At 38.7% G+C, this 22,614-nt stretch overlaps 2 protein-coding genes across 2 annotated transcripts in view; one reads left to right on the forward strand and one right to left on the reverse strand.

Annotated features, from left to right (window-relative positions):
• Nucleotides 1-3,504: 3,504 nt before the first annotated feature.
• LOC139150633 (uncharacterized) lies at nucleotides 3,505-8,890 on the forward strand. The gene is made up of 5 exons (XM_070723069.1): nucleotides 3,505-3,834; nucleotides 4,295-4,502; nucleotides 7,272-7,298; nucleotides 7,950-8,019; nucleotides 8,473-8,890. Exons 1-5 carry the CDS (start codon nucleotides 3,505-3,507, stop codon nucleotides 8,888-8,890), a joined length of 1,053 nt encoding a protein of 350 aa, XP_070579170.1.
• A 3,096-nt stretch (nucleotides 8,891-11,986) lies between these two features.
• LOC139149712 (polycystin-1-like protein 2) overlaps nucleotides 11,987-22,614 on the reverse strand; it is a 52,227-nt gene continuing 41,599 nt past the window's right edge. The window contains exons 32-39 of the mRNA XM_070721609.1: nucleotides 21,355-21,535; nucleotides 20,806-21,033; nucleotides 17,515-17,638; nucleotides 16,885-17,107; nucleotides 16,164-16,263; nucleotides 14,951-15,529; nucleotides 14,272-14,401; nucleotides 11,987-13,848 (exon numbers count right to left, since the gene is read on the reverse strand). Of these exons, the coding sequence (XP_070577710.1) occupies nucleotides 13,398-13,848; nucleotides 14,272-14,401; nucleotides 14,951-15,529; nucleotides 16,164-16,263; nucleotides 16,885-17,107; nucleotides 17,515-17,638; nucleotides 20,806-21,033; nucleotides 21,355-21,535 (2,016 nt within the window). The 3' untranslated portion in view covers nucleotides 11,987-13,397. The remainder of the gene's footprint in view (nucleotides 13,849-14,271; nucleotides 14,402-14,950; nucleotides 15,530-16,163; nucleotides 16,264-16,884; nucleotides 17,108-17,514; nucleotides 17,639-20,805; nucleotides 21,034-21,354; nucleotides 21,536-22,614) is intronic.

Here is a 22,614-nt window from a genome sequence, read left to right on the forward strand (position 1 = left end):
ATATATATATATATAATATATATATATATATATATAGTAACTATATATATAGGTCAGATTGTCTTAGCAAGGCAGCTAACATACCATATTGTGCAAAAAGTGTTGCATTGAAGTCGCCATTGTGAGTCTACAGGTAGCTGTGTCGCACAGATCTTGTAAACAATCATCTTTTTCATTTTCAAGATGCAGGATTACATATTATAATTGTCTAGTATATTCATAAAAGTGTCATCTGTATAGCTATAGACAGCAAACTTTGCTGCTTAATCCAGCAAGGTCAGGTTATTAATTACCAAATCTTAAATATGGCAATTTTGTATTAACAAATGCTGAAATTGCTGGGAATATGACATTAAACTGGTCCAATAATCATTTTTAAATTGCTTGGAAATTTGGTTTGCAAGGTTTTTGTTTCTTTCCATTGTCATATTGTATATTTGTGGATTTTGTTTGTCTGTGAAAGACAAGGCCCCTAGAAGCTCTTAAGTATCGCGCATACACTCATTATGGCTTGCGTCAAGTAACCAAATGTGGCAAAGTGTCATTGACACTATTTTTGACTTTGTGGTTCTTGGATGTCTCTGCATTTCGTAGTTCTCTGCAGTTCGCAAACTAAACAAGTGAGTCCGACGCTTGACTTCAGGATTAGGTCACAACAGTCAAAAATATAAATACGGCAATTATAGCAACTTTTGCAAACACAAAGCAATACTGCAGGGATCGACATTTAGTTTTCGAGAAAGGGTTTTCAAAATTGCCAAAGCAATTTCACAACCACTTTGTTCTTCGAAAAACCATATTCACATAATGGCTCAATAAAACGGGTCTTGAAATTTAAAAAATAAGGAAAGATGAAGTGTACATGACGTGTAATCGTAAAAGAAGTCGAGCATTTTGTTATTCAATCGTAATATTATACAAATGATTGTGTTGATAAGAAGACAATTTGGTATTTGATCGTGCTTCACTGGCCTGAGGGCTACTGTAAATTCTGAAAGTAAACATTAATCTTACCATACCCAAAGCGTAATAAGATCACTCAGTATTTATCATTTGTTTATTCATTCCTTGCAGCAAACAAAATCAATTTGAGGCGATTCTGTCGGACAAAAATCATCGATTAAACCTTCACATAGGAGAGAGACTCTCTCTCTCTCTCTCTTTCTCTCTCTCTCTCTCTCTCTCTCTCTCTCTCTCTCTCTCTCCCCCCCCCCTCCTCCTCCCCTCCTCCTCCTCCTCCTCCTCCTCGTTCTTCTTCTATTCCTTATTCTCTCGTTCGATCTCTCTTCATTCCATTTGTATTATATTGTTTATTTCCAACAAGAAATGGAATGTGGGGGTGATGTTCGGGGCAAAAGTGGAAGAATACACTACGAAGGGTTGCCAGGATCGGTAGTTGGAAAATGTATATGGCAAGCACACACCGGCGAATATTCTACAGTGTCGGCTAAAATGAACAGATGTTCTTTACAAGTCTCAAGTTATATAGAGATCCGAGATGGTGAAGACAACCATGCTCCTCTTTTGAAAAATATCACTCAATCGGACTGCAATGCAGGGCTAATACATGTCGGGTACGCATCATCCAATAATATGTGGGTACGCTTGATTTCATCCGCACAACTGGAACAAAATATCTACTTTGACTTGAGCTTTTACGGTACGTTAAAAGCATTTATTTTATCATTAATGTTATAATTGTAAGATTATTACATGTGAGATTTAAGAATGCGCCTGTGTGACGCATACCTTGAATGTAAAAGGCGATATACATTCTGAAATGACGGCCTTCTTTTTCAGAATGTGGTGGCGCTATCGAGGGAACATCGGGTATAATCCAGTCTCCTTTCTACCCTGAGTGCTACGTGAAAGATGGCATGTGCAGTTGGAAGATACAGTCACCCTATGGGACGGTCATCTCATCAACATTCCACAATTTTAAGATGAGATATTCCAAGGATTTTGTACAGATGGGGAATAAACAAGGATTGTCGGATGTCGGTCTCTATGACAACGATGCCACACCCACTGAAAATGTCGCCGACACCAAAGGAAATAAACTATGGGTTTCATTGAAAGCTTATGAATTAATTGACAAGGACGGTTTAGAGCCATGCGGGTTTGAAATAGAATTTCAATGTAAGTTGATTGATTTTGATTCTAAATGTCTTGTGAATATTGCTTAACTGGTACACCTGTTACAATTAGTGTTAAAGATAAAAAATTCTCTGTTATTTGGAATAACCTTGTTCACTTTGTTTTTCACTGAATTTCGATTTATTTCTATGTAATCTATCGAGCAAAGCATTTTAAAGCATTGGTTGCTCCACGTGGTGGCACATACATTGCATGAACATCAACTTGGGGCAAATACAAGAGATGCAAAATAAATATTGATAAGCCATAAGCTTGAAAGGCAATAGCCATCTTTCAAGAGTCGACGCTGCATAGCTTTTACAACAGCGCATGTTACTTATCATGGTTTTTCTGTTTTCACTCGTTCGGTAAACATCTTTTCGTCCCATCGATATGAGTCTGTGAAAGCTGTGTTCGTTATAGCATATAATGTCTTTCCACATCGGATGATCCAACCCCAGGGAAAGAGTTTCGGAAACTCTGAATGTCACAATTCAGCTTCATGGCTGTGTATTATGAAACCCGTGTACAGAATTAGGTTTGCATAGTGATATTCCCCTATATAGCATAGAATGGAAACTATTTTGAATTTCCGACATTGGTAAAGTTACTGTAGTTTTCTTATTTTGTCCAAAACTTCAGATATTTACCTCCAATTTTATATTCGTAATTATGAACTGAAGACTAAACTTCGTAGTGTTCGTTGAAGTATAAATATAAAATGTCATTTTCCCTCGCTAAATATATTCTTGAACGCGTATGAATAATACAGAGAAAGCTACTTTGTTCATGTGGTCGTACTTTATGTAATTTTTTCATACAAATCTTAAAATAAATGGGAAGAATTATTAAATATTGGCACAGATAAAGATTGCTTGCTATAGAACTGTCTGTCTCTAATGCTCGATTGAAAGAAAGCTTAGTGGAATTAAAGAATCGAAGGAAAATTTAAGGAAATAAATGAATATCCTGTTAAAACTCCACTGACAGAAAGTGGTATAAAATAGTTCTTTGACGCATCTTAGGAAATAAATAGAAAGACATAACAGAATTAAGTTTGCTACTACTTGGAAAAAATCATACACACATAATTATTTTTATGTACGTACTGAATAATTCGTTCAACAATACAATGAGTGATTTTACAAAAATTATGGTTCACTGTTTTAATTTTTTGTCATAATTTTTCTTTGTGGTGTAGTGTTTTTTAATGATTTTCATATTGTTTTTGTTTTTAAAGAGATTTTTACTTCTTTTGTAAGATCAGCACTCATTGAACTATTTCACGTGAATGTACGTCAATGGATGTATGACTTTTCCAAATCGTTGCAAACCGTTTATCGGCATCCGTCATAGCGGAGCGGGAAAATGTTCGTCCTTGTAATGCACAAAGGAGATACCCAATACTTTTCTCACGTTTCATTTTTCACACCGTCTGTGTTTTCAGCCAAATTTGTAGCAACCGAGGAGTACGTCACGAGTTACAACGGTTCAGTCTTCTCGCCACTGCATCCGTTTCCCTACCCGACGAACATCACATACACGACAAAGATATCGACGCCAGAGGGCACCGTCGTCACTCTGGGATTTACGGAGCTGCATTTACGAAGAGGAGACAACGTGTCAGTGTACGACGACGGAGCAAAGCTGATTCTAGCATTCGTCCATGGAGACGACCCAGGAATAGAAACGGTTATAGTTCGTTCGAATACATCCTATGTCATTCTGTACGCTGGGTGTGAAAATAATACTACCTATGGCACATACAGTCTGCGATTTGAAGGTGAAAGCATACATTAGATACACTTTTCCTACCTGTGTTTGAAGTAGGTTTTTGTTGAGCTGTTTGGTGAAGGGAGTTACGAGCAATGTCTCCATCAAGTAACAGAAGTGTCTGTTTCTCCCAACCAACGTACATATTGTGAAAATTGCTGTTTAGATCTCTACGTAAGACAATCTCTATCCATCTCTTACAAAAACTGTTTCTAAAATCTGGATATTCAAGATAAATTCTAGACTGTTACTATTGTGTTGTATATCACGTAACAGTAACATATTGGGCACAAAATTAAACTAAATGTACTTGGGTTTAGGAAAATAATACAATACAACTATGCATCCTGCATGTAAGAATACAAAAGTGTAAGAATTTCCGTAGTATGCACTTTTCACATTCTCATACATAGCATTGCGTGCATGTGTTGCAACTGATGACGAGAATGGTGAAATTTATCCGGAAGAAGACTACTATCTACCCGGTGAAGTGGTGACTGTTGTCTGCCATACTGGATTCGAACCGTCAACAAGTTACAATGTAACATGTGAGGAAGGTGGAAGCTGGGATGCAGAAGTGCCGGCATGTATAAGTAAGAATAAGCCTGTTGTATAAGTTTGTTATGAACTTTCAAAGTCCTTTCTTCTTTCACAAATTGGAGTTGTTTCACAGAAAGATAAGGTTTCTTTTGTAGCAAAGCAAATGAAGGTGGTCGCTTTGACACCGTTCTCCAGTTTGCAGGAATAAATACGTAATGCTTATAGGAAAAGTCACTGTGGGACCTTCATTTAATAATATTGCGTAATCCATTCAAACGGACGATGTCAATGTTTAGGTATAGTTTTCTAAGTCATGGATTATCTTAACCAACTTAATCATGTACTAAAATAGATGTCAACTACGCATATGCATGGGGTCCAGACACTTTGCATGAAAACAGTTCGCCGCACACAACTTCGTCCCAAATCCACTTCGTCCCAAAACCACCTCGTCCCAAGTATAGTACCATCATAATACTACCAACTCGTCCTAAAAAAAACGATGCATCACAGCGTTGTTTTTACGTGCAACTTGGAAGCATTACTGTGCCAGGAGATTTTGGCAACCATGAACCATTTATTCTTGCACAAAACCATAAGGGGTAGAATCAGAAAAAAGAAAAACGCAAACTACTGAACGCTAAACTCAGGTGCATTGCGCGGAATTGCGGGATGTCATTTCCTCGAAATGTGTACACTTTCAAGACTTTAGTCACGGGACGATAGATAGACGATAAAGATTTTGATGACAGTGGTTGGTATATGTTTTCAGCTTACCGGTTTTCGATAGTTTTGGGCGAAGTAGCATTGTTTTAGGGGCGAAATGGTTTTGCGGCGACATGACTCCTTGGGCGAAGAGGTTTTGGTACGAGGTTGTTTTGGCGAGAAGTATATGCGAAATGGTATGGGACGAGATGGTATGGTGCGAAGTGGTTTTTGGTGCTAAGTTTCTGGGCGGCACGATGCGTGTCAAATGAAATCCCCATATACCGCACACTGAGTACTATTTGTAGTTGCTAGGCATCTTTTTGCTTCCCAATACATTTCTAGACTTAGTCGGTGTTAGAAATTATTTCACGGCTTTAATTGAGAACATTATGTTTCTTTTGAGCATGCTGCAAGTTTCTGCACTATGCGTCATGTTTTTCACTTCTTTGCAGTAATCAGCTCATTTGCATGTATTTCTGGCTCTGTAGAAGAGTTGAAGATATGTTGATGACTAAATCAATATACATGTATCTAATATCTGAAAGTTTACAGTTATTGCTGATGTGTTCCTCATGCCGTAAAAATACATGGTTGCTACCATTGTATCTACACTGTCGTATGATCGTATCCGGGTAAGCCGGACTATGGTGACATCATTGGCGATGACTACACCCACGGTAGCAATATTTCCTATATAGGCGTTACGAAGATCATTATATCAATGGGTCGATTACAGTCGAATTATATGTTAATCCATTGCCGAAGGTTTTAAAATCGCCTGCGGTGCTCCCTTTGACTGTCCATCAAGTGGTGTCCCTTAGCGCCTTCATGTTTTGGACATGGTGTCAAACTTCAAGTTTCATTACAATGAAACCTTTGATCATGAATTGTCACAACTCGCAGTATTTCGTAGAATCTGAGGCGAAGACTAAGATCAAAGGCACAAAGTATTTTGTCTCCGACAAAAGGGCTCTACTTTTATAATCTCTTATATACCGATGTAAAGGGCTGTACTTTTATCGATATCAAGTGTTTCACACTGTATACGCGACGAGTTTATTATCATCAGAAGGATATTGTCAACAGGCAACTTTAGGCTAAGTGTTTTCATACGTTAGATACACCTTAAATGTTTTGCACATACGAATACGATCTTTCCACCATTACATGCCTCGATGTGAGTGCAAATCAGTGCATTGATTTGAATAGGAACATCCGGGGAGTTAGCGGGCCGGTGAACGATGTACTGACCGGTTTCCATGGTTACCGGTCCAGTGAAGCCCTTCGACGTTTTCGACGTCAAAGTAGACGCTTAACGCTAGATGTAAAATATCCATGCGCGAACTTCTATTTTGATTTTCGTTAAAATCTGTTTGATGCTGGTTGATAATGGTAAAATTGTTTGAAAATGCCCTGCATGTAACTAAATGTCATATAGCATTAACTGTGAAGAGGCATGTAATAAAAATATTATTGCCTGAATACATGGGTTTATGTGCCCTCGCAGCAGGAGACAATTTGCCCTCCTGGCGTCGGGCAAATTGTCACCTGCTCTCGGGCACATAAACCCATGTATTCAGGCAATAATATATAATCCACCCTTGCATGGAATAAATTGACCTTCTAAAAACAAAGGCACATAAACCCCTTATGTCCTTAAAATCCAAAAGCTCCATCAATTAATTCTGTCAAACACTAAATATTACAAATTCAGAAACTAAAAACTAACTTTCCGGCAACTAATTAGTGAATATATACAGTGGTCTAGTGTGATGATACTATTAACTGTCATATCGTAAATATATATGGAACTAAATTTGTCTGATCAATATTCGAACTGAGCATTCACATGTGCTAGCGCCCTATGCTTTTGTGACCGAGATATCGATGTGCAAATAGTTTAAGGTGCTTCACTTCCCTTTTTCAGAATCTCTTCAGATGGTCAAGAAAAAAAACAATTTGATAAAAATCATTGAAGATACATTACCGCTATTCCTTTCGCTGACAGGTGTTCACATCAGGTTTGACCGAAAATTATAATATCACAAGTTATTAATGCCATGGCAATCGTGACGTTGTGTAAGTTGTTGACGCTTGTTTAATATTTTTTGCAGAAGTGAGTAATGGCAGCAATATTATAGGTAAGTCAGAGACTAACGAAGAAAAAAAACCATGTAAATTGGAACATATCTTCAAATCATCCAGATAACGTAACTTCAGAGGTCTCAAATTTGGAAAATTTATACTGTGGAAGATACTACCAACATAATCATGATAATTAAGAAACCACCGTATAGCCTCCACTTTTTACAAATGCTGTCAGTAATTTGCTGCGTGTAAATTGTGATTCGTATGTCATGGTCAGACGACATTTAGTGGTCAGCGTATGCTATAATTTGACACTGATGCATGGTACATAAAGATACTGCCACTTTCGTCGTATTTCCAATCCGGAACCAAATACTAGTATGTTAAGGTAAATTTAAATAATATCGTAAAAAATTAAATTTCGTCACTAAATTACAGAACGTCCGCTATTCTAGATAAATAAATATATAAAGAATAAATAAATAAATAAATAAATAAATAAATAAATAAGTGATGACCACATGTTCTGGTTTTCAAGCAGCGGGCTGTATACTTTCTCGTAGCTTTGCTTCTTATATTCGAAAGGAAAAGAAAACAACAACACAAGCCTTGAAAAACTAAAAGAAAAGAGGAAACAAATTCTACGAACAAAACACAAGATGCATTATTTCTATATAACTTGCTGTATTTTGTTTTCCATACAGCTATCGTTGTCATTACTGTGTCGATATTGGTGATTACTGCCCTGATCATCCTCTGCTTGATGTATTCCAGGTAATTATTAGCCATACCCCTTGCTTAATAACTTGATCTTTGTCGTCACCATCACTATCCTCCTTGTCATCATTGTTATCATCACCTGTCCATTATTTCAATCGTCATAAAGCCATATTGATACCGCTGTCGCCACTGAAAAAAAAATTAAATGATATCAGCGTTGTTGCAAATATTACAGCATCTACCATTATCATCATGGATTTGGAAAGTCAAATATCTTTATGTCTGGATGTATGCATATCAGATTTACAGAAGCATACTGCACGTACATACAGTTTTTGTAAGTCTTACAAAATTCAATGCGTTTTTTGCCGTTAAGCTTCCTCTCTAAGGACATAACTAGTGAACTTCAAGTTGATTAGAAATCTTTCGTGATATTTGCACACCAAAGGTCTCGCTCACTGTCACTACGTAATTATCTGACTGTCACTTTTTACACATTTACTCAAGGTCATCGAAGTCTGTTTGTCTGCCCGATGCAAAAAGAGACCAGAAAAAGGTTAACAGGAATGAGACTGATCTTGTAAATGACAATGACTATCTGAGCAGAAGGGACGGAAGGTCTTCCGAGTATTCCAATGAAGGCGTGATGAAAGCCGATGCTGACGATCACACCACTAAATCAGACTTCTTGTACTCAAACATTGATGATAACAATGACGAGACACTGGGAGTAAACCAAACGCGTACCGAGGAAACAACTGGAGGGAAAAACGCCAAGCAGACCACGGGTAGTAACTACATGGAGTTAGTGTTCACAGATGTGAAGCCTGAATTAACGGAGTATTCACTGTTACAGAGCCAACATGTGGAATCCGGCGAAATAAAGTGCCAGAGAAGAGTCTTCCGCAAAGAGAGTCCTGAATAGGGCTGGGGTAATTTACCGGACAGTTCCCTTGATGTAGAGAGATATGTGACTGACGACATCAACGAGTACAGAGATGATACATTCTTCCCAGTACACCACAACTGGGCAAAAGGACAGCAATCGGAAAAGAATCTCAAATACATGCAAACTCTGACGACCCAAAGATCTGCAAGGCAGATGAATTAGGTTATTCCTCGATAGCGAACAATAATCAGGGCGACGTTTTGAAGATGAAATAACATATGAACTTACCTGAAAAGAATCATGGGAATTTTTTGAACGTTTCGTATAATTTTCACCTATTTTAAAGTCTGTTTTGCGAATTATTGCAAAACTTGTGATACAAACGCGAATTAACGGTTACTGTTCATTTGAATGTCAACATCGCCTGCAACGGAGATAGACAGATTTCGGACAACTTTAATACCACTATTAATGGATTTTACTGACTATATTAGATCTTGGATTATAAGGAAAGTTTACCTAGACACTCTCTTGTTACTGCTACATTTGTTTAGATACACTTGGTAACCATTAAGCAAGGCGCAATCAAAGGTCATTCTATAATAACACGATTGGAATTTCGGATAATTTGATGGTGAAGTAATGCCGATTTAATCTACAATTGTAATCTCATCTGCTTTATTTTACATTCCACACTTGTTTTTATGAGTAATTTGTATTATTGCAACATTCAACTATCTGGCATCTAACACTTTTGAGAAATTTAAAAAATATGAAAATCCAATTATCCCAAATTAGTTCCAATCATATTTAATACAAACACCTATAGTTGGGACTGCAATGCACCTGCACCCAAACTGAGCTTTGAAAGCTGATTTCATAAACTGAACTAAATTTTTGGTTTGTCGTGTTTACATCATTTGCAAGAAAAGCTCCCAATTTCAATATATATAACATTTCAAGCTTGTCGTCAAAAATGTTTTTATAATATAAACTTTGTGTTACATGTCATTTAAATATTGATTTAAAGACATTATAGCTTATTATATTATTTCCAGACGGGGGCCAGTGGCTTGCTAACGAATTTCGGAAAAAATTAAAATTTGTCACAAAATTATAATTGCTTAGACATTCACAGTTCGGTGATTCGATAATTTTCAATTTAAAAGGTTTGTTCTTACCCATTGGTAACGTACACTGTTTACTTTTATTTCTTGCGTATATATGCCTGTTGACAATTTATACTATGGTAATTAAGCATATATTTCAATTTGGTATTTGAATCTTTGCTAAAGTGTTGACTTGGTCAATGCCTGTCAATGACCAGTGTATGAGTAAAATATTGTAGTTAGAATGTATAGGTCACTGAGAAGATCATGGTTACTGCTAGTGAATTAATGTTAGCACTGTAATTTGCACATGATGAAAGCTTAGTAAACTGAAACGTGTGCCAGCAATACTTCTTTCTGGCATTTGTGTGTAATTATTTTAGTGATTAGGTTATGTTTTAATTGTGGAAAAGACATTTGAGTTGTAAATAATGGCAGTTAGACAGACCTAACGTTCACTCTGACTTGTCGATTCTGAACTTGGGGCTTCTGATTGACCTGTATTAAACTTCAATCAAGCCATTATTCAGAAAGAGACTGATTTCTTGTCTAGTGTCTGTCTTGAATCGGTATTTTATTGAAGTCTGTTTAAATTAGTTGCAACTCGAGCTCACTTGATTACTATGATCTTTAAACCATTTTGTAACGTCTTATCAGTTAACTCCTCTAATTTAATCATAAGTTTTATTATTTTTTTGTGGTTGATAATTACACGAGATTATGCGAAACATACGACGAGATGGCATCGTACTGCCAGTCGCGTAGCAACCATAGTTACTTTGTGAGCTCTCAGGGCCGAAACACTGCTTCACGCCAATCAAAACAAAACAGGCCAGCAGTTCCATAAACATGTCCTTCCTTGACAAACGTCAAAAGACGGTATGACTGACGTAAACCATTGAGTAAAACTAGACAGTATCGATAAAAGACTTTCAAATTTGGTTCAAACACACTCATTATATATTCATAAAAATATGAGAGGAATTTTTAAAATGGTAAAACTCACTTTCCTGAAGCTCAAAACACTCCCGTTTTCGCCAGCACGCCAATTCCGCTCAGCACCACACGACAACAACAACACAAACTTTGCCGAACATACTTTCGCTTAACAATTGGCAAAAATCCGAAAATTACCGAAGGATGCATGGTCGGCACTCTTCGGAAAAGAGAGGCGAGAGCTACCTGAGGCGAGGCGAACATAGGTGTTAAGCGTGCCAGATTTCAAAACTAAGCGCTGTACAAGAGTGTTGACGTATTTACGATGACACGATGACGACAATACTGGTTTTTGTGACTTTTTCTTGGAAACGAACTCTAAAATCTACATTTCTCCCCGTTTTGCTTGATCGGAACCATCTTACACAATGAGCGTCGCCGCGATCTTGCTCCTTTTTAATATCCCGCCCGCCCGCCTGTTTAGGTCTTTGAAACACGAAGAAACACTCTAACCAATCATACTAAATGCTTACGGGGCCGTAGCCTCGGGGGGGGGGACACGTCCCCCCCTCCGGAACTGTCCAACACTGCCAATATGTAAATTTCAGTAAATTACCCAAATCCTAGCTAAGATTCCCTGAGAGTCCCTGCATTGCCAGCCTATTGAAGAGTCGTGCTTGTATATCGGACTTGAACAAACTATGCTTTCGCTGCTTTGATGCCTGTTACTTCGCATGTTCATTCGCAAAATTTCAAGCATGACGATAAGGGCAATTCAAATAATAGTGGCGTCACACCCAAAGACAATGCCGATTACTCTTTCTCCAGAACTGGTTTTCTGGTAAATTACTTTAAAAGTATAAATCTTTTAAAAGTTTCGTTCCCCACGTTATTGGAAGTAATGTGCTGGGGGCGACAAGGCATCAGTGCAAGTAATTTGGACACCGTGTGCAACGAATTCGAGAGACGAATTAGACGAGAAAAAAGCATAGTTTCCCCAACTTTCGTGGCTACATGTACTGCAGTATCGCCACAATGCAACGCACATTTTGTAAAATGGCTCATAAATATATTTCTGTCCACGTCATAGAAATCAAATACATCTTTATTTTGTTTTTACTTGTTCCCGTCTTGAGTACAAAGGTGCAGACACTTGAAACAAGTCAAAATATGTTGGCGAGGAATTCCAGAGTCACACCTCGTACTAGTGTAAATGCACGATATATTCAAATTTCGATCTAGTTCGATACATATTCACAGTTAAGTCTAAAATCAGCTCATATTTATGTAAATATCGATATGTAAATCAAGGAGTAAGATATAAGCTACTTACATATTTGAAAAGTAGTAAATATGTTGAATCTATTAAAAAAAGCTTTGAAAAAGGTTTCAGGATTAAAAGCGTTTTGGTGTCCCTCTCATGAGAGGCAAAGGGTTGTTAAATGTCACTGTTATATATTTCATTTTTGAGTCTCCGCCATGTTGAAATTTTGAAAGTGACCTATTTCATACGTTGATCTCGAGTACTGGCGTCAGATATTATACATTATTGTCTGAATATACATGGGTTTATGTGCCCGAGAGCAGGTGACAATTTGCCCGACGCAAGGAGGGCAAATTGTCTCCTGCTGCGATGGCACATAAACCTATGTATTCAGGCAATAATATTTTTATTACATGCCTCTTCACAGTTAATGCTATGTAACATTTGCTTACATGCAGGGCATTTTCAAACAAGTTTACCATTATCGACCTGCATCAAACATATATTAACGAAAATCAAAAGAGCAGTGTGCGCATGGATATTTTACATCTAGCGTTCAGCGTCTCCTTTGACGTCGAAAACGTCGAAGGGCTTCATTGGACCGGGTAACCATGGAAACCGGTCAGTACATCGTTCACCTGCCCGCTAACTTCCCGGATGTTCCTATTCAAATCAATGCGCTCATTTGCACTCACATCGAGGCATGTAATAAATCTTGACTTTACAGTTTCTCGCAGCAAGCTTCCATGAAATGCCTCAAAAGAAATAACAGGAAGACTGGTTTATTGATTTCCATGCAAAAAACCATTGTCACGATGCAAATGATTCACTCTCATAGCCACACATCATCATCACCATCTTGGAGGGAAGACATCGTGTGTTAGAAATAGTAAAATTTCAAACTTAACCATCTTAATCACCCACTGTGGTTTAATTTCGAGCAACAAATTATATTTGTTACCCTGTAAGCAAATTCAACCAGAGAGAAATATCGAAAGATATGCCACATGCATCAAAATGATGGGATTAAATCCTTGTGAAAATTGATGCCGAGGAAGAACGGGAGACTGTTTTCCTTTCATGGTAAAAGTTAAACGTTGCTTCGACGTCATCCTACAGTTTACAACCGACGATACTCTCATATTCAGTTTACAGTGTTTACATACATGAAGGATGACCAGTCTGCCTCGTCGTCAAGGTGACTAGTTTCTTTCAAGCATGGCGCACATTCCCGTTAAACGAGAAAATCCTGCAGATCGAAGCCCGCGCTTTTTTGTTTCAACCTAAACCACTTGAGCAGTAGCGACTCTTCGAGGAAGTCCGTCACCACGGCGGATAACGTCCGTTTCACGCGTGCTGGTAAATCGTAAAAAACCATGGACTGCCGGCACACTTGGAACTTGCCGGAGAGTTCGTCCACAGTGGTCAACTGTAGAGTCTTCGAGTTATCCCGGTAGAACTTCCACCAGGACCTGGCACGAGTCCGGACCACCCTGCTCTCTATGTCACCGATGGCTTCGACCATCCGACGGAACATGCGCTTCCTCTCGGCTGTCATCTTCGGGCAAATGAATATCAAATGTCTCTCTATTTCGACTGGCTTCAAATGCAGACGACATTCCTGGCACCTCCTGGGAAGTGGCGGGAAGTACGATTCGACACCGTCCTTGTCGTACGACCCAGCGCTGAAACAGAATGTAAAATTTGAGTATTACAATCGTAATTTTAGATCAAAGCCTTGCATGTCATTCGGCGTTTTCGCATCGAGAATTCATCGCGATAGTGCTCACTTCTTCCAAAGAAATGAAAGGGCAATTTTCGAAAATCTTACCTTGGGCTGACACCCGGATATGCACATTTGTAGCAACGATTTAGATGCAATCACTTTTACATTATACACATGGAAACCAATGAAGAATTTTGCATATGTCTCCTCGCCAAATAACATCAAGGCTTCCATTTCATTTATGGGTAATAGGGACAAAACACAGTTGATATGAAAACCTCGCCAGGCCTTCGAGAGATATAGTTTTCAATATCGCCCAGGATTCGTTTGGTAACCCTGAAATGCTGACTGTATGCAAACGATGTCCTTTGTATATACTAACCTTTTTGTGGTGTCGATGCCGTACTGTTTCAGCGCCCTCAGTAGCCAGTTGTCAAGCCATGTAATTCTCAACTCCAAAGCGCCGATGTCACACAGTTCTACCGGAATAGTCATGGGTTGCCCGCCTTTTTCTGAAAGAGTGAACGAAATACTGCACTGACGACAATATCTTGTCTTTTAGCTTATAACAAAGCTTTATCATCGCCAGATTCTAGTCTGTACTAGAAGTCTGTTGCGTCAGGCAAACCTACGCGGGCGCTGACGCAAAAGAATCTGAGATCTCAAAGCTCTGTGTAGTACGCAGTCTTCATTCTTTTCATCATCTTTAAAACTTTTAACTTTATCTCACAGGACAACCGAAGACCAGTCCATTTTCGACGCAAACTGACGAGTACAGGTCTGCTAAGCGAAACATCTAGTGTATTCCCAATCTATGTCCATGAAATAACTGATAAATTGGCAGTAAAGTTTCTCTAAAGTTTATAGGTCTGCTTCGATTGGTCAGTCTGTTGGTCAATCTACTTGATGAGGTCATGTTACATTTGTTGCCTTGGTTACAGTAGTATTTCCTGTGTAGTGGCGATATTAACAGCCCAACATGTGGTTGAAAAAAATGAAGTGCAAAAAACTGCTTTGACTCAATGTGGAGATACATATTTGTCGGATAAGGCTCAACTCACCAGTTTGTTTGGTGTTCCCGTAATCTTCTTCGTCGTCCGAGTCGTCGTCATCGCCACAGAAGCAGCCGGTGGCGATGTCTTTGACGTTGGTCTTTATAAACTCGTACATCTCGTAGTCGTCCTGGACCGGCTCCGCCTTGGCTTCCTCCAGGGCGTATATTATGATGGCGATGAAGACAGTCATGAGCACGAAGACTGATACGAAATTGAAGGCGAAAAAGATGATCGGGGCCAGGATGGGCTGCGGCTTCACCGTGGCGTGGTAGTCGAAGATTCCAAGGGTGACACTGAGTAGCGTCTCGGCGCTGGTGATGAGCGTCCTGTAATCACTGACAGACGATCCGACGACCAGGTGGAACAACTGTGAGAAGGACATGGAAACGACAAAGAACATGATGCCGAAGCTGACGAGGCTCCCCGATGCCCTGCGAAGAGTTTTCCCGAAGAGGGAGATGTTGCGGTTGAATCGGAGGATATGGATGAACTTGAGGAAGGACATGAAGACAACGGCCGACACCACGTACAGGAAGAGCTCATCCCAAACGGCGATCTCTTGTAAGTTGACAAAATCACCGGAACCTTCAAAAGAAAAAGTGTGTTAGTTTAACTATCAACCTTTAGTCGCAAGCCTGTTTAATCAACTTTCTAGGGTGTACGGTTCAATGCAAACTTCTAGGATATGCCATGAGCTAAAAGACAAGGTGCCAAACATACTATGAGTTTGATATGTTTTAACTCTAGTAAGACACGTGACTTTTTATTTTACATTTTTGTACATTCGCAACACTCATAATTGTACTATTAAAATGGAAATCTCCGACAGTTCGGATAATTACAATAAGGTCAATAAAATTTATCAGTGTCAAACATTCAAAATGGCGGAGGTCATTCCCAGGGCCCTGTAAACTTTGTCAAGTAGCGAACATCTTGCTTCTGTAGAAAACATGCAATCTAAGTGTTAACACTTAAAATGTATTTAAATTGGTTGCGCGCACAAGTTCCAACCACGCTCAGACAGCAATAATTGTAATTATATACTCAGAGTTTTTACATTTCCTGAAGGTGTGTACTTTGTTTATTGGTTGCATTCAACCAGAAATCTTTACGGGGATGCTATATCTTATCAAATGCTGTGATTTACATTCAAAAGTACACGGGCACATCATGGCCTATAGATGTGTCAAGACATACACCCTGGGAACACAATACTCACCACCAGCAGCACTTGAAAGACTCTTTTGAGCGATTTTAAGGTAAATGTTTTTATACAAATGCAAGGCGATCCCCGCAACACTCAGAATAATCTTGAACATCTGTTGAGGTGAAAAATACATTAATTCGGTATGCTGAGTTGGACGACGACAAGTTCTCGGGTGTCATACCTTTCCTCCACGATGGTTCAGTCGTTCCAGCGATTTAAATAATTTGAAATTAAGAAACTGTGTACGATATCTTGTTCCACTAGACAAATAGGCGGTTACTACAGATAGGCTCAACATAATCGTCGTCTCATTAACTTCTTTTCTTTCATTTTACGCCGAATCGATGAAAAGCGACGCGAACTGGTGTAATTTGCAGTAAATGAAATTACAATAACCACGATAAAAAAGCCAATACGATCTGAGCTACCAAGGAGAATAGTATGGAATGGATTGGAAGATAACTAAAATGCGAGACCGCCTATCTAACAAAGCCACTGAAATTTCATATGAAGTTTCTGTACACCTCAAAACCTCAACGTGGACAGTCTCCTATTCTTGGTGGAATGTAAGTGACTAATGTTCTATTTTTACTACCTTGATGTGTAAACTTCATTCAATGACATTCCACAACACAAATCGTTTTGTCCATTTGTATAGTGAAAGGCATTTTTTAAAGTATGGAAAATACAGCATCAGTGTGGCAGCTTGAAATAGAAATCGTCAAGGTCTCACCTCGATCCAGTTGAAGAAACTCTTGAAATACTGGATTTTGGTCTTCTTGATTTGTAAAATGGCATGGACCAAGTAGTAGATGATGAAGGCAACGAAGGCAAATTCGCAGATCAGGTTGAACACCATGTTGTGTCCGACGTAGTTGTACAGCCGGAGAATGGAAATCTTCGGAAACACTAATGCTGCCCCGGTGGCCGGAAACTCTACCAGCAAAGTCACCATGCTGACCAGAAAAGGAAATGTAGACGTATAAGCGTACACAGCAACTGTAAACAGATTCGCTCAAGGGTCTATCGTCTGAGCTGTATGTCGTTGGCACTTGAACTGAAATTTCGATGTAAATTTTCAGAACTCGGAGACCTCTGACGGGAAGATGTGCACTCATGTATCGTAGTTGTGCCCATCGAAGAATTTTATAATAAATCTCCGATTCCATATATTAATGAAAGACATACATAATGACACCAGATTTGCCAACAGATCTTAAATTATACCCATACTTCTTTGCCGAAGTAACTAGGGGCAACATTAATTGTACCTTGTTCATTTTGAATGTTTTTCTTTTTTATCGTTGCATTGGTTTCAGCATAATCAGCATATTCCAGCGCTTCGTTGACAAAAAAAACTCACCTGAAAAGATTGACGTTTGCATTGTAGAGTGGGAATTCAAGAAGCAGCGCCCTTGTGTATCGATCAAACCACCTGGCATTCCAGATTTGCTGCCACTTCGCTTCTGCCTCGCCTAAACTTGACCCTGTAAAATCGAACAAAATAGTGACTACCTCAAGCGTTTTGTCGGAAGAGGACCTATGGATGCTTATGTGAAACTGGTATGGCTCACGGCTCTGCACGTGAATTTTTTTCACTCTCAACATTTTGACGTGCACTACACTTGACATCACGTCGAGATGTTGGGCTTCCTTTTGGTCTAAACAAAGTTTTGTGAACCGAAATCATTTGATACATACATCCGATGTCTTAAATAACGGTGTGTCACATACATCCGATGTCTTAACTAACAGTGTGTCTGTGACCTTCTTTTCATTAGCATGTACTGTGATTAATCCATTTTAAATTACGTGTCCTGGCCACGGGCTCCCCTTGTAGAGTTTATTTTTATTTATTTATTTATTTACTATTCAGCTTTGACATAAAGTCAGGATGAGTCGCACAGGTGACTAACACCTATAAAAAGCAACCCTCCACAAAAACACACATGTAACAAGGTACACATACAAAATTAAAAACAGAAAAGACAAACGCAGAATAAAACAGTCATAAAAAAACAAGAAATTTCAAACAGAACAAAAACAAAACAGAGCAATTAACAGAGACGGCAATTTTTACAGTGGCACTTTCCCACCCAAGTACAAGTGTTATCAGGATAAAAATTACTGTGTAATGTTTTAATAAAATAGACTTGTATGACTTGTATGACCTAACACTTGTTGAAGATTTGCCATGAAAGGGCATAACACTACTCGAGTAAAAAGCTCTGTTAAAAAACGAGTAACGAAAACATTCAGTTTTAAAAAGTGGCATCTTCATGGAAGTGTCATCAGGAGATTTAAATGTGACAAACTGGCTTAAATTTAAGTCATACATACCAGTAAAACATTTAGCTAAAAAGACACAGTCATTTAATTCTCTCCTGTAGCTCAATGGGAGCAAATTCAATTTAATCATACGCTCTTTGTAATCCATCTCCTGGGGATATCCAAGAATGTATTTTGTGGCTCTCCTTGGACACCTTCAAGATGAAGCATTGATTGCTTAGTCGTGACAGCCCATGACTGGGATGAATAATCAAGAATACTACGGACAAGGGATAAATACAGTTGGAGTTTCATTTTAGTGGAACAGGTGTGGCCACATGTACGTTTAATCAGTCCCAGCATGCGGTTTGCTTTTGTAACAGATATATTGATATGCTTATTCCAAGACATATTGGAAGAAACTTCAACTCCAAGATCACGGATGCTGTCAACTTTTTCTAGGGAAACACCACGCATTGAATAGATATAGGTAATGGGGTTGCGTTTTCTACTAATGGTAAGGAGCTTGCATTTTTCAGCATTGAAAAGCATGCTCCATTTCTCACTCCATGATACTAAATTGTTGATATCACTTTGCAGTTTTAGACAGTCAGAAATGTCGTTGATTTCATTGATACATTTGGAGTCGTCTGCAAAAAGTGCAACCATTGTGTTTGAACTAACATGGTCTGGTAAATCGTTAATATATAACAGGAACAACATAGCCCCAGTTTGATCCCTGGGGTACTCCGGACGATACATTACACCACTGTGAATTTGAGCCCTCTACAACAACTCTTTGTTTTCTGTTTGACAATATGCAGTGAACCACCGCAGTAAAGTGCCATGAAAGCCGAAAGATTTGATTTTGTGGATAAGAAGGTCATGTGGAACGGAATCGAAGGCCTTTGAAAAGTCGAGATATATTATATCGACTTGCCCTGACCGATCGAGGATTTTCCCTGCATGATGAAATATTTGTACAAGTTGTGTAGTCGTGGAACGTCTTTTAGTAAAAGCATGTTGCATATGATGGAGAAGGGTTCAATATGTGGATAAATGGAGTTAAAAATACATCTCTCGAAAACTTTGCTACAAATACACAATAAGGAAACAGGCCTGTAGTTAATGACGTTTGATTTGTCAGACTTTTTGTGCACCGGAATAACATTAGCTGATAGCCATTCATCGGGTAGTGCACCTGTTTCTATCGATTTGTTGTATAGTGAACACAATGAAGGTGCTAATTCATGTGAGCACTCTTTGAGAATTCGGGCTGGCAATTCATCAGGCCCACTGGCTTTGTTTGTATCCAGGTTTTTTAAAATATGGTCGACCTCACGCTCGAAATGCTAATACTGCCAAGACCAGCATGTTGGAAAACTGAAGTTACAGGATAAGTCCGGTTCATGGGTTGAGAAGTAAAATGGACTTGAAGTGATCATTGAAAAGTTCTGCTTTCTCGTTTGGCTGGGTGGCTGTCTTGGCATTGAGTTTAACTTGATTCGGAATATTTTTAGATTTCGTTTTACTTTTGAAGAAACCCCAAAATCTCTGGGGTTTTCTTTAACTGAGTTACTGAGGACTTGTAGGTAATCATTATATTTGTGAGTACACATATTTTTAAGTTTATTTCTTAATTTGCGGAAGTTAGACCAAGCTGATGTTGAGTCAGAGCGGTGTGCCTTTCTCCGTGCTGTTTGAACCTTTTTGCTAAAGTGTTTGATTTCACAGTGGTTGGTACAAACTCCTTTACTGCTAAGAATACTAGATCTTTCCAACATTGCCAATTAACATTAATGTCAGAGTCAAGTAGTGCACTATGGAGAGGGACTTTATCTAGTAATGAATGCAGGCCATCAAAATCCGCCTTTTTGAAATTAAAAGCTATGCGTGGAACTTTGCTTAATCTAGTAATATGTGTTTTAAACACAAATTCAATGACAGCATGATCGCTGTCAAACAGCTCAAAGGTAACCGTTGGTACAGAACAAAGTTCTGGTTCTTTAACAAAAATTAAATCCAATATTTTACCTTTCTTGTGAGTTGGTTGGTTGACAATTTGTGATAAAGAAAAATTGTCACTTACATCATCTAAAGGATTGTTGATGGGATAGTTAAAGTCACCCAAAGCAATTATGTCTGTATAGTCATGGCTACATTTTTAGAGTTTGCCATACTGTCGGACATTGACCAGTACAGAATCAGGTGTACTTTGATGTACTGTCGATAGTAACTCTCCCATGCTGTTCAAAGCGAATTCGAACGTGGGAGCAAATTGTCAGGTTTTTGTCTCATGTACTTCACTTTCACTCATAACTGTGCTTTCTGGTGAAGAAATCGTTACAACAGAAGCGGAGACCAGTACAGGAACTTCAGACCTTACCGAGTTCAGCGATATAGCCCCCACCATAGAATGGTCTTCTGACGCCGTAGATAGGCACCCCATCCAAGTCGCTAGATGTATGATACCGCCACAAGCTGTCCTCATCGGCGCTGCCGTTGACGCCAGACCAGTTCTCGTTAAAGGAACGCTCCTCCTCGTTCCCAAACGAATATTCGGCGTAACAATTTGACATGAGAGTTGAGAATTGCTTCAATACTTGACACAGACCTGTGGAATTTTACCAAATTACAATTGCCATGTACTCAGTAAAGTTAACCGTAAATATGTGACTCTCACTTCACGCTGAATAGCAGATTAACAGCGTCAAACGTATTAATTAATTACCACATGCCCACGAAAACAAGAAAATGTTCATGAACAGCGGGCAGTTTTGAATATCGATGACGTAACATTACTTGTATCGCCCAATGAACCAAACCCCACATATAATCTATTTCAGGCTGAATAATATTTTTACATCTGTCAATTGACCAATGCTGTCAACTTAGTTCAACAGTTGTATTAATATGACCTCATTGTATTCTTTACCTGGTTTGATCCTCAAGTGTCTCAGTCTTGGTGGACCAACACGATATGACACTAAGTCTGATATAAATTTCCTGTCGTTCAGACTCAATGTTTGATTACCATTGTACCACGATGTAGGGTATAAAGATGGTATTACAATTCGGGTCATCCAACTGCCGTAGTACGTATGCCCTCCTTCCAGCTGAAAAATAAATCAATACGAAAGCTTTGGTGTATAGGTTTAGTAGTTTGAGTCGTGCATCCCTGGGAGACTGTAAAAATATGTGTTCAGGTCTATGCTGTGTCTGTCTGTCTGCCTGCCTGTCTGCCTTTCTGTCTGTCTATATGCGTGCCTACCTGTCTGTCTGTCTGTCTGTCTGTCTGTCTGTCTGTATCTTTCTATGTATGCACTAGTACATATCTTTCTATGTATGTATGGATTGGTGCACATATGTGAGTTTGTGTGCCTTAATAGCTGCACGGATAAACTGAAGGATGTTACGTGTGCATGTTTAACACAAGTTGGATGGTTTTGTATCGCGCAGTACGCCTTCTAGATGTACATGTATGTACAAACTCGAGTGCTCGCGGTCCCTACATCAACAAGTACGCGCCGTCTTTATGACTATGTCGAGTAACGTGTATTGGTAGGCGATAAGACAATACTGACAAGATGGGCCCTTTAGTCCAGTCAAAATAGGGTTAGACCCACCACAAATTGCAACAGAATTTTTTTCTTCAGAATGCATTTCAAAGAGGTACCCAGAACAACATATTAAAAGTTTACTCGAATCTACCTTGGGGAAATATGACTAATTTGCATAAATCAAATATGGCGGCCACGATCCGACAAAATAACATAATTGGCCATATATCACGTGTTAAACAAGCGATTTCAAAGATTGATACTCTTAATTTGGCCCAGGGAATCATTTTGGAGGTATAATCTTTCATATGGGTACTTCATTAATTTGCATAATTCCAATATGGCGGCCAACATTCCTACAAAAGACATTTTCGGTCATATATCACGTATTAAACAAGCTATTTTAGTGATTTTAAAGTTAAAAGTACATTTATTGGGCATGGACAAACGATTTTGAGATAAAATGATTTGCATAGGTAATTTGTTAATTTGCAAAAATCCAATATGGTGGCCAACATTCCTACAAAGGACATTGTCGGTCATATACTACGCATTAAACAAGCTATTTCAGTGATTCTAAAGTTTTAATATTTTATTGGGTATGAAGATACACTTTTAGTGGTTAAATTTTTACA

Source organism: Ptychodera flava, chromosome 14, assembly GCF_041260155.1.
Source record: "Ptychodera flava strain L36383 chromosome 14, AS_Pfla_20210202, whole genome shotgun sequence".
Classification (NCBI taxonomy): domain Eukaryota; kingdom Metazoa; phylum Hemichordata; class Enteropneusta; family Ptychoderidae; genus Ptychodera; species Ptychodera flava.